General features: G+C 43.3%; 1 protein-coding gene across 1 annotated transcript; it reads right to left on the bottom strand.

Moving 5' to 3' along the window:
* Nucleotides 1-1,083: 1,083 nt before the first annotated feature.
* Nucleotides 1,084-2,040, bottom strand: LOC128846069 (olfactory receptor 14A16-like). The gene has a single exon (XM_054045146.1). It carries the CDS (start codon nucleotides 2,038-2,040, stop codon nucleotides 1,084-1,086), a length of 957 nt encoding a protein of 318 aa, XP_053901121.1.
* Nucleotides 2,041-11,370: the final 9,330 nt, after the last annotated feature.

The raw sequence follows: 11,370 nt of genomic DNA, 5'->3' as shown, positions 1-11,370 counted from the left end.
GACCCTAAGGTCTCTTTCTTAAGTGGTAACACCTAATTTAAACCCCATCATTTTGTATGTATATTTGGGTTTATGTCCAATGTGCATTACTTTGCATTTATTGACATTTTATTTCATTTGCCATTTTGTTGCCCAGTCACCCAGTTTTGTGAGATCCCTTTGTAACTTTTCACAATCTGCTTTGAACTTAACTATCTTGAGTAATTTTGTATCATCTTCAAATGTTGCCACCTCATTGTTTATCCATTTTTTCCAGATCATTTATGAGTAAGTTGAACAGCACTGGTCTCAATACAGATCACTGGGGGACACCACTATTTACCTCTTTCCATTCTTAGAACTGACCATTTATTCCTACCCTTTGTTTTCAGTCTTTTAATCAATTACTGATTCATGAGAGAACTTTCTCTCTTATGCTCTGACTGCTTATTTTGAATAGGAGCCTTTGATGAGGGACATTGTCAAAGGTTTTCTGAAAGGCCAGGTACACTGGATAACCGTTCTTCATATGTTTGTTGACCCCACCCCTCAAAGAATTCTAGCAGAAGAGAGAGTAGAAACCAGATCAACCAAATGGGCCAAATTTATCGCAGGAAGAAATCCAAAGATTTCCAATGAGAGGCATTAGGAAAGAGAACAAAGGGATTTGTGGCAGAATCTGGAACTATACAGTGTACTCCTGCACCAGGATGTGAACTATGACTAGGATTTTCAGAACAGCTTAAGGAAATTATGTGCCCAACTCCAATCAACTACCCAAGGGAATTTATGTACATAACTCCATTAGATCTCTTTGAATATCCCATCCTTAATACACAAATATTACTGTCATTTACCCTGTTGTTCCTTCCATCACCCAAATCAGCCAGATCATTCAACATGGGACTAAAGCCTTTCCATCCTAAAGAAACTGATTAACTTCAGTGGTGTTAGTCTGTTTTTTTGTTTGTTTGTTTGTTTTGCTGGGATTTTTTACCACTGTAAAAGTAGCATTTTGCATAAACAGATTACACACCATGTTCTCATGGACACAACATTTTCACCCATTGATTAGATTAATTAGGAAACAGAATTTAACCATGGTCATGAGAACCAGATGGACATTTTACTTTTTGTGAATAACCTCCCCTCAGTCAGTTTCTTCAGAGCAGCTTTGATCTCATTATTCCTCATGCTGTAGATGATCGGGTTCATCATGGAAGGCACCACAGCATAGAGAACACCCACCACAAGATCCAGACCTGATGGAGAACTGGAGGCGGGTTTCAGGTAGGCAAAGGTTCCAGTGCAAAGTAACAAGGAGACCACAATGAGGTGAGGAAAGCATGTGGAGAATGCTTTATGCCGGCCCTGCTCAGAAGGGATTCTCAGCACTGTGGTGAAAATCTGAGCATAAGACACTACTATTAAAACAAAAAGGCTTAATCCTAAAAGTGCATTAAAGGTAATAATCCCAACTTCACTGAGATATGAGTCAGAGCAGGCGAGCTTGAGGAGTTGGGGGATTTCACAGAAGAACTGATCCACAATGTTACCTCTACAGAATGATATTGCAAATGTGTTCCCAGTGTGCAAAGCAGAATTGAGAAGACCACTGATCCAGGCACTGGCTGCCATTTGGACACAAGCTCCCCTGTTCATTACAGTCTCATAGTGCAGCGGTTTGCAGATGGCCACATATCGGTCGTAGGCCATGACAGTGAGTAGGGCAAAGTCTGCTGAAGTGAAGAAGAAGAAGAGAAAGACTTGGCTGACACATCCAGCATAAGAAATAGATCTGGTGTTCAATAGGGAATTGGCCATGGACTTGGGGACAGTGACGGAGATGGATCCGATGTCTAAGATGGACAAATTCATCAGGAAGAAGTACAAGGGGGTGTGAAGGTGGTGGTCAAGGGATACTACTGTGATTACAAGGAGATTCCCTGTCAGGGCCATCAGGTAAATCCCAAGAAACACCACAAAGTGCAAAATCTGCAGCTCCCGAACCTTAGAAAATCCCAAGAGAAGGAACTTAGTCACGGTGGTGTGATTGTACATTTTCCTACTCAATTCATCGTGTGCTGCCTGTGGAAAGAAGGACAAGGACAATGGTGAGGCTAAAGCACTCCAGCTTCCTCACCTCTGACATCCACTCTAGTCGTCAGGCACATTATCACACCAATCATTAGAGTAGCTTTAATGAAACGAATACATGGAGTACCTGCTCGTTTGCTGACTCCTTGGGGAGACCTGTACAGAGGAACATAAGAACATAAGAACATAACAATGGCCGTATTGGGTCAGACCAAAGCTCCATCCAGCCCAGTATCCTGTCTACAGACAGTGGCCAATATGAGGTACCCCAGAGGGAGTGAACCTAACAGGTAATGATCAAGTGATCTCTCTCCTGCCATCCATCTCCACCCTCTGACAAACAGAGGCTAGGAGAACCTCACTGTGGTGATGGAAGGAGCCATCGCTTGTGCACGGTTCTGGAGAAAAAACATGTGACAAGCACATGAGAAGAAGAAGATCACACCAGTATAAATTGCCATAGATCCCTTACAGTCAATGGAGTGTTATCCATTTTCACCCCTAGGCAATCTGGTCCAAGAAGTGGCTTCACAAATTGCAGTGTAAATATGGAACTAATTACAACCCAAACCCATCCATCCTCAGAATGGTGTTTGTCCTATTGTGACAACGGACAGCCATTTCATGAGAGGAAACTAAATGAGTTACACAAAGTGTGGGCTGAGAGGGGAAATGATCACTCTTCATGAATATATCAGGGGTGTCAGAGATCAGAGCAAGGATCTCTTCCTGGACATGCACTGGAATAGCTGTGAGGGCAATACAAGCCTCTGTGTTCAGTATTCCATGGGTTGTCTTAAGCTTCTGGAGCCTGAAGGGAGTCATAGAGTCACAGAATATCATGGTTGTAAGGGAGCTCAGGAGGTCATCTAGTCCAACCCCCTGCTCAAAGCAGGACCAATCCCCAACGAAATCATCCCAGCCAGGGCTTTGTCAAGCCTGACCTTAAAAACCTCTAACAAAGGAGATTCCACAACCTACCTATTTAATCCATTCCAGTGCTTCACCACCATCCCAATGAAAAAGTTTTTTCCTAATATCCAGCCTAAACCTTCCACACTGCAACTTCAGACCATTACTCCTTGTTCTGTCATCTGCTACCATTGAGGACATTCTAGATCCATCCTCTTTGGAACCCCCTTTCAGGTAGTTGAAAGCAGCTATCAAATCACCCCTCATTCTTCTCTTCTGCAGACTAAACAATCCCAGTTCCCTCAGCCTCTCCTCAAAACTCATGTGCTCCAGCCCCCTAATCATTTTTGTTGCCCTCTGTTGGACTCTTTCCAATTTTTCTACATTCTTTTTATAGTGTGGGGCCAAAACTGGACACAGTACTCCAGATGAGGCCTCACCAATGCCGAATAGAGAGGAATGATCACATCCCACGATCTCCTGGCAATGCCCCTACTTATACAGCTCAAAATACTGTTAGCCTTCTTGGCAACATGGGCACACTCTTGATTCATATACAGCTTCTTGTCCACTGTAACCCCTAGGTCCTTTTCTGCAGAACTGCTACCTAGCTGTTTGGCTCCTAGTCTGTAGCAGTACATGGGATTCATCTGTCCTAAATGCAGGACTCTGCACTTGTCCTTTTTGAACCTCATCAGATTTCTTTTGGCCCAACCCTCTAATTTGTCTAAGTCCCTCTGTATCCTATCCCTAACCTCCAGACTCCCCAGTACTCAAACTCGCCTCTCTCCCACAACTCCATCCCAAAGGTGTGAAGCTTCTGTTTTCACTCTCTCAGGGGCATGCAGTAATTTTTGAAGCAATCACACACACACACACACAAACTTTTTTCAATCTGTGAACTTTATACTCTTTGTATTTAAGCATATCAAGCTCAGGGGAGTACAAATCACACAATGCCATAAATGTGCTAAACTCTCTGTCCCTCATGAACTCACCCTTCCCTTGGGGTTCCTCTGTGTTCTGCGAGGCAGGCAGGATCCACCATCCACTGCTTACCCTGCCCCTGCCCGACCCTCCCTAATCTTACTACGGTACAAGATGGCTCTCTACCTGAGTTGTCCCCTGTCAGTCTATATAGAGACTCCTGCTGGGGTCAACTGCTGCTTTTGTTCTGCTTTTTGGTAATTTTCCACTGCTCTCAAAGCCCCCTGACTTAAGACAGGAGGAGGACATGCCTTCTCCCAGCTAGGGCAAACCCACTGACTAATTACTAGAGAGGAGTATAAAAATATTGCTTAGACATGCAAGAGTGAAATCAGGAAGCCCAAATCACACTTGGCGTTGCAACTAGCAAGGGATGTTAAGAGTAACAAGAAGGGTTTATTCAAGTATGTTAGCAGGTCAAGGAAAAGTGTGGACGCCTTACTGAATAGGGGAGGCAACCTAGTGACAGAGGATGTGGAAAAAGCTAATGTACTCAATGCTTTTTTGCCTCTGTCTTCACAAACAAGGTCAGCTCCCAGACTGCAGCACTGGGCAGCACAGCATGGGGAGGAGGTGACCAGCCCTCTGTGGAGAAAAAAGTGGTTCCGGACTATTTAGAAAAACTGGACGAGCACAAGTCCATGGGGCCAGATGTGCTGCAACGAACAAAGGGGGATTTGAGAGCTGTTTTCAACTGCCTGAAAGGGGGTTCCAAAGAGGATGAATCTAGACTGTTATCAGTGGTAGCAGATGACAGAACAAGGAGTAATGGTCTCAAGTTGCAGTGGGAGAGGATTAGGTTGGATATTAGGAAAAACTTTGTCACTAGCAGGGTGGTGAAGCACTGGAATGAGTTACCTAGGGAGGTGATGGAATCTCCTTCCTTAGAGGTTTTTAAGGTCAGGCTTGATAAAGCCCTAGCTTGGATGATTTAGTTGGGGATTGGTCCTGCTTTCAGCAGGGGGTTGGATTAGATGACCTCCTGAGATCCCTTCCAAGCCTGATATTCTGTGATTCTATTATTCTTTGTCTCAAGGTGTTTTACTTGGATTTAGATGATCATTGAGTGCTGATCACTCCACAAATCAGGAGTATTCAGATAGAACTCCCCATTCATCACATTTTCCCCCTTTCCAGAAAGAACAGGGCAAGGGTATGCAGAAGGTACCCCAGGGATTTTCTGGCTCCCCACTCCTAGACAGACCATCTGCTGTTCCTACTTGTCCATTTGAACTTCATACATTCAGTCAGTCAATGAGTAATTCTGGTGACCATACCCAAATACAGCTTCATGTCAACAATATAGGCCAATTCCCCTGTTGATGCCTGCAGTGATGGCTTCATACACATTTGGGCTTTTCCCACCCTTTTCCTCATATCATGGATTTCTCAGCACTCTTTACCATGCATAAGCTTCTTTGGTGTCCATATTAACTCAGGCTACCGGCATCATACCCATAACTGTTTGCCTGCTAGCTCCAAACCAGCCACACCCTTATCTCCTTCCTCTGGGGTCCCATGGACATGACTTGACCCTCTTCTCCTCCTTTATTTCCCCATAGTGTTCCAAAAAAGGGCACCCACTGTAGCTATAGGCTGCTCGTTTCTCACCTCTCTCAGGCAGAGACTCAAATATCCACTCTCTCCTGATCAGGGGTTTTCTGAGCTGCACACTGTGTTATTCCCAGCAAGCCAGAGTGTCTAAACAAGTTTACAGCCACACATTGTTTTTTCTACAGAGACTATAAACAGTGTAAATGCCCACAGGTATAGACCACAGAGCCCCTTTGAAGCAAGCACATTTATTCTTAAGGTAAAGGCATTACAGAGAAACTGTATTGAAAATAAAATAACCTACACACATGATAATATACTTACCAGACATCATCCTGCTACTCCATCCAAGGGCTCTGGTAGGAGTAAGTCCTTCAAAACCCAACAAGGCATTTTTCTGTACTCACATCCAATCTCTCCCTTCGAGAAGTTACATACAATCCCGGCCCACAATAATGCATACATTTTGCATTTAATACAATGGACTGCAGAGAGACTTAAAGTGGATAAACACCAAGGAAGAAGAAGATGCTACAGGACCATGTTGGCACAACACAAAATGGAGATAAACTGGTCATGAGTAAATTCAGGCTTGATATCAGAAGAAGATTTGTAGCCATCAGAGAAGTGAAGTTCTGGAGCAGCCTCCCCCATAAGAGCAGTAGCGGGGAACAACCTAACTAGCTTTAAGATGGAGCTTGATAAATTTATGATGGGGATATAATGGGGTTACCAGTGAAAGCTGTGGACTGGACCTGAAGACCCAAGAGGTATCTTCTGGTCCCATGTCCTCTGTTCTTGTGACAAACAGCAGGCTCACAACTAGGACACGAAGCTAAAATATTAAATTGTCAACACACGCACGCTCCCACTTCACAGGGAAATACGACCTATACACTCACAGCATCATCTGTGGCAGCTCGTATGTAGTAGATTCTATCCCTGGAAAATGTTCGGTGAGACCCCATTTTCCTATTTAAAAATATTGTAACTTGCTGTCTATGCAAATAAATCTGACTCTGAGTTTAGAGGTGATGATGCACAGAAAACACATGCTGTGGGTGATCAGCTGTGCTCGTTACTCAATTCTTACTTTCCTGCATCTATTCCTTTGAAATAGAAATAAACACAGCAGCGGTAGGATAACTAGGTTTGCAGTTACAGTATTACTTCAAAATATTAGTGTTTCCCACCCCTGTTTAAAGCATGGTTTCCATTTAAGAGAGTCAGAAATTGTCCATCTGAATGTTTTATCATGTGAAAATTGGTTTCTCAACCAAATAGCTATTCTCAGGGAAAGTATCCTGGGGGGTGAGATGGTGAGGGGGGGGTTATATTTTGTTGAAAAATGGAACCCACTCCTTTATTTTTTTTTTCAACTTAAAATTTCAGTTTTCAGTAGTTTTTAATGACACAGGTTTAGTTTTTTATTGCTAGATCCTGAAAAAAAAAATTATATTTGGGGGTATCTGCTGCAAAATCAAACTTTTTTACTTGTTTTATTTATTTATTTTTTTTGGCTGGCTCTAGATATTTGATTAAATTGATAATAAAAACTTTAAAGAGTTCCAGTTGTAATTTTTTAAATTTGTCAGAACGTTAATTCCCTAATATATTTAATTGAAACAGTAACTTACTGTGTTGTTCATTGCAGATTTTACTCCAACTTGCTTTGTGTTTGGTCCTCCAGCTCCAAGATTGTGCTATCTATCTCTCTATCTATCTATCTCTCTATCTATCTCTCTATCTATCTATCTATCTATCTATCTCAGTGTCCCTACCACTGTATTATCTACATGTCAGAGGGACAGATTTCAAAGAATCCTTTCATCTGCACACTCTGAGACTGAACCTGACAGAACTAGACTCGAAACTGTTGCTCTCTGTAGATGAGCAGTGTGTAGCTGAGTATGATTGTCACTGAGATTAGGAGACTCGTGCTGTAGAAGACAATTTATCGATTTCTATTCCCTAAGGGCTTGCTAGATTTACTCCCTGGAGCACTGCACAGATCAGAAGCAGCGGCCCAGAGGCAAAAGTGCATCAATTCATAGATGATTAAGGTAAAACGGACCTCTACGCCCCTCTATTCTGACCCCTACGTAGCACAGGCCCTAGGATCTGCCCCAGGGTTCCCTGATACCAGACCAGCTTCTGTTTTATCCATGAGGCAGAGTTACAAAGATATTTAGGCAACTAAAGATGGAAAGAGGAGACTAGTTGGATTTACAAAACCTCCTAAATTCAATGGGAGTTAAGCCCCTAACCTGCTCAGGTGCTTTTGTGATTTCCACATAGATCCCATCTCCACATAGGTACCATGTTTAAGCACATAAACTCCCGTATAAAGCTGGCCCTGTGTCTAACTTGTTAACTTCCCAGGCTTTTCTTTCTTTTCAGAAATACTAAGTCAGGGATTTGCAAAGGTGACTAAGGTATGCAAACCTGGGATGCCGACCTGCCTTGGCCTGCCTGGAACACTCCATCCTACTGTGATATAAGTATAGCCAGGCAGCAGGGGCTGGAGAAACAAGGGAAAAACACCTGATGCTTTTGCGATCTAAACCTGGCTATGCCACTAAATTACTTTCCAAGCCCTAGTTTCACAGCTTGTAACCTGAGGGATAAGCACTGAGAATGGATGAATACTTCATAAGGAATCATTTATTTAGGGCCCACTCCACTATTCAGTTTGGTTCAAGCCCTTAAATAATTTTCATAGATCTGGGTGAAATATTTGTTGCTTTTATTTTCAAAACAGAATTTGCCTGTTTCCCACGGGAATGTAGGAATCACCAGAGTCTTGTGCCTGGGGTCTCACTGGGCACAGTACCAAATGCTGCACCACCCAGAACAGCTGGAGTTGGTCCTGGGGAGCTGCTCTAATTGCAGCCAGTGCAGGATCATTTGCCTGAGTCTGCAGAGAGCCTGAGACAATGGCTCTGACAGAGTGGAATTGCCCCAGGCTTTTCCATGGGTGTTCATCTCCCACCCCACTGCTCTCAAGAACCCCACCAACCCCACCCTCAGCATGGGTCTCTGTGTGCAGGAGGCGGGGAAGAGCAGAATTGATCCCACCCCCTCACCCAAGCAGATACTGTCTGGTGGGCATGTGAGGACTGGGGGGATCACTGCTGTCATTCCATGTGGGCCAGGGTCAAAGGGGCAGAGCCCTATGCATGGCCCTGGAGTGTCTGAACCCAGCCCTGAGAGTTGGCAGAGATTTATGGGTCAAAAGGTGCTTCTTTCCTCTGGCTCCTGGGAACAGCCCTGCTCAGAGCAGTGACTCCTGGTGGGACCAGTCCCAGCTGCTGTAGAGAGAGAGGCAGGGAGCATCCCCTCTCCTGTGGACAATTCAGCACAGACCTTCATGTCAGGGAGTTTCCCAGTGATCTAGAGGCTGGGTGGAGACCTGCACCATGGCGTGTTTATTTCATTCTCTTATCTAACATAACTATGGAGGCTCTCATAATTCATGCCAGTGTCTGACCTGCTGAGCTCTTTGTCTCAGCGATACCTTATGGCAGTGAGTTCCCCAGTTCAACTGTGTGCTCAGCAGTGCTGGACAGAGGACGCCCTGGGCACTGTTCAGAACAGGGGGACTGGGCTAGGCAGAGGAAGGAGGAGAGTGAGAGAGAAAGGAAGTGATGACCAGGGCTTGCCGATGGGCAGTAACAGGGGAAATAGTCTTTTGCTTGGAGATGGGGGTAGGGGGAAGGAAGCAGGTGTGGGTGGACTGTTCCATGGGCCTGGGACCAGGTCAAAGGAGTGGGGCTGAGCAGATGAGGGGACTAGTAGTCAGTAGTAAGCAGGGATCCCTGAGGAAGCTGAGTGAGGAACTCTGGGTGGAGGAATTGGCTCAATGATCCTCTCTTCCAAGTAAAACCCAACAGTGATGTCATGGACAATGTCCATATTCCTGATTGAAAGATTTATTCAGTAATGTTCTGATTTCTGACATTTCAAAACATCGGTATTTTTGGCGGTTTTTACCTGTTTAACGTAAGATTATATTGAAATAAGAAAAAAAAGCCCATGTAAGGCACCTTAGCACGTAACTGGTAGTACAAAAAATAAAGTTGAAATAATAATTCAAAATGGAAATCGCTGTTTAAAATGTTGCCAATGTAAAATAAAAACATTTAATTGAAAATGATATTTTCCCACAAAAAAAAAATAAAATAAAGTTGATGTCAGTGAAACTGTTTGTTTTGTTGAGAATATTTTTTTGGTCAAAGATTTCTGACCACTTCGGCTGTCTAACAGCTAAAGGTACTGACTGGAAAGGGTTTGTTCATCATTTGCTTACAGTCAGTTAGATGTACTTCAGTGCACTGTTGTGTCAGGCTACAGTGGTCAGTATCTTGAGGAATCAAAGATTGACGCTTCCCTACAGTTTATTCACCTGATCCTCCTGGGCATGAATGACTTTACTTTAATGGAAGCAACAGAGGGTCCTGTGGCACCTTTAAGGCTAACAGAAGTATTGGGAGCATAAGCTTTCGTGGGTAAGAACCTCACTTCTTGCATCTGAAGAAGTGAGGTTCTTACCCACGAAAGCTTATGCTTCCAATACTTCTGTTAGTCTTAAAGTTGCCACAGGACCTTCTGTTGCTTTTTACAGATTCAGACTAACACGGCTACCCCTCTGATACTTGACTTTAATGGAGTTACTCCTGATTTACACCATATTGGGTGAGCAAAATCAAGCCAACTCACTCCCACTTTCCAATGTGTCACATATAGCACCCTGCCCAACACATCTTGGGCTTAATTGTTTATTGCCTGGCATCTTGGGCAATTGCTTATATTTGTGCAAAATTGAGTGCAAAGTGGGTGTCAGACGCTACCCTTCTAATGCAATAGAGTTTCACACCCACTTGGCACAGATGTAAACGGCTTGGATTGAATTGAGATATTCATAGGAAGGACATTCACATTGTGATCTCTCTCCCTAATTTTCTGTAGAGGACAGGAATTATTGTCTTTGTTCTCTCTCTCCCCCATCCGGCCTCCAAGGAAAGGCCAGATAATCCACCCTCTTATGCTGAGTGTTAAAAACAAAGAAAACAACTGAACCTAAATATTCTTTCCAGATAAAGTTATGAGATGCTTCATGGGACCTACATCCCAAAGGACTGTAATGAGGCATTAATATAGGACCTTGCATAGGAGCAAAGACAATTTATCACTCTTCTCACCTCTGCATCACTCATTGATGTGACTCCTTTGTCAGAAGCAAATGAAGGTGCATGTGAATCTGTTCAGGGACTTCATATTTTTTTACCTACTTTATAATAATTCATGGGTTGCAAAGCAGGACAGACACCCCGGGATCTTCGGAGCATCAACAAGTCATTTATTTTTCCTGGTATGGTTTATTATTCATTAGGGGCACTGGGGGACTTTCAAAGGGGTATTGGAGCCCAACTATCATTGAATATTAACATGGATTGAAGTGGTTCTTTTTGATATTCCTGGATGCAGGGTTACTTAATTAAAGTGATAACTAATCACAGAAATCTGGGTAGATCTAAGATAGATAGATAGATAGATAGATGTGTTGTTTAGAGAGAGAAAAAGAGAATAACATCTAGTTTAAAAATGCCATCATTACTATTTGCTAAGATTTTTTTCTTCCTGTACCAGATTCCAGGGTTTTCTTGCTCATGTGAATAGCTCATTGTTACCTGGATATTGCCTCAGCACTTTGCTTCAGTGATCAGTAGAACTCATAAATATAATGGAAATTTGGACTTATGCTGAAGTTTTCAAAAGTAGAAGGGAGATACGGATTCCATTCATCCCAGGGGTTATTGGCAATTTTTGACTTTTTAATGA

This window comes from Malaclemys terrapin, chromosome 12 (genome assembly GCF_027887155.1).
Source record: "Malaclemys terrapin pileata isolate rMalTer1 chromosome 12, rMalTer1.hap1, whole genome shotgun sequence".
In the NCBI taxonomy this organism is placed as follows: Eukaryota; Metazoa; Chordata; order Testudines; family Emydidae; genus Malaclemys; species Malaclemys terrapin.
Note: the sequence above shows the minus strand (reverse complement) of the source record. Positions and strands in the feature narration are given on the sequence as shown.

Excerpts from the sequence above, each read along its gene's own strand:
- LOC128846069 (XM_054045146.1), bottom strand. The coding sequence starts at position 2,040 with ATGTACAATCACACCACCGTGACTAAGTTCCTTCTCTTGGGATTTTCT.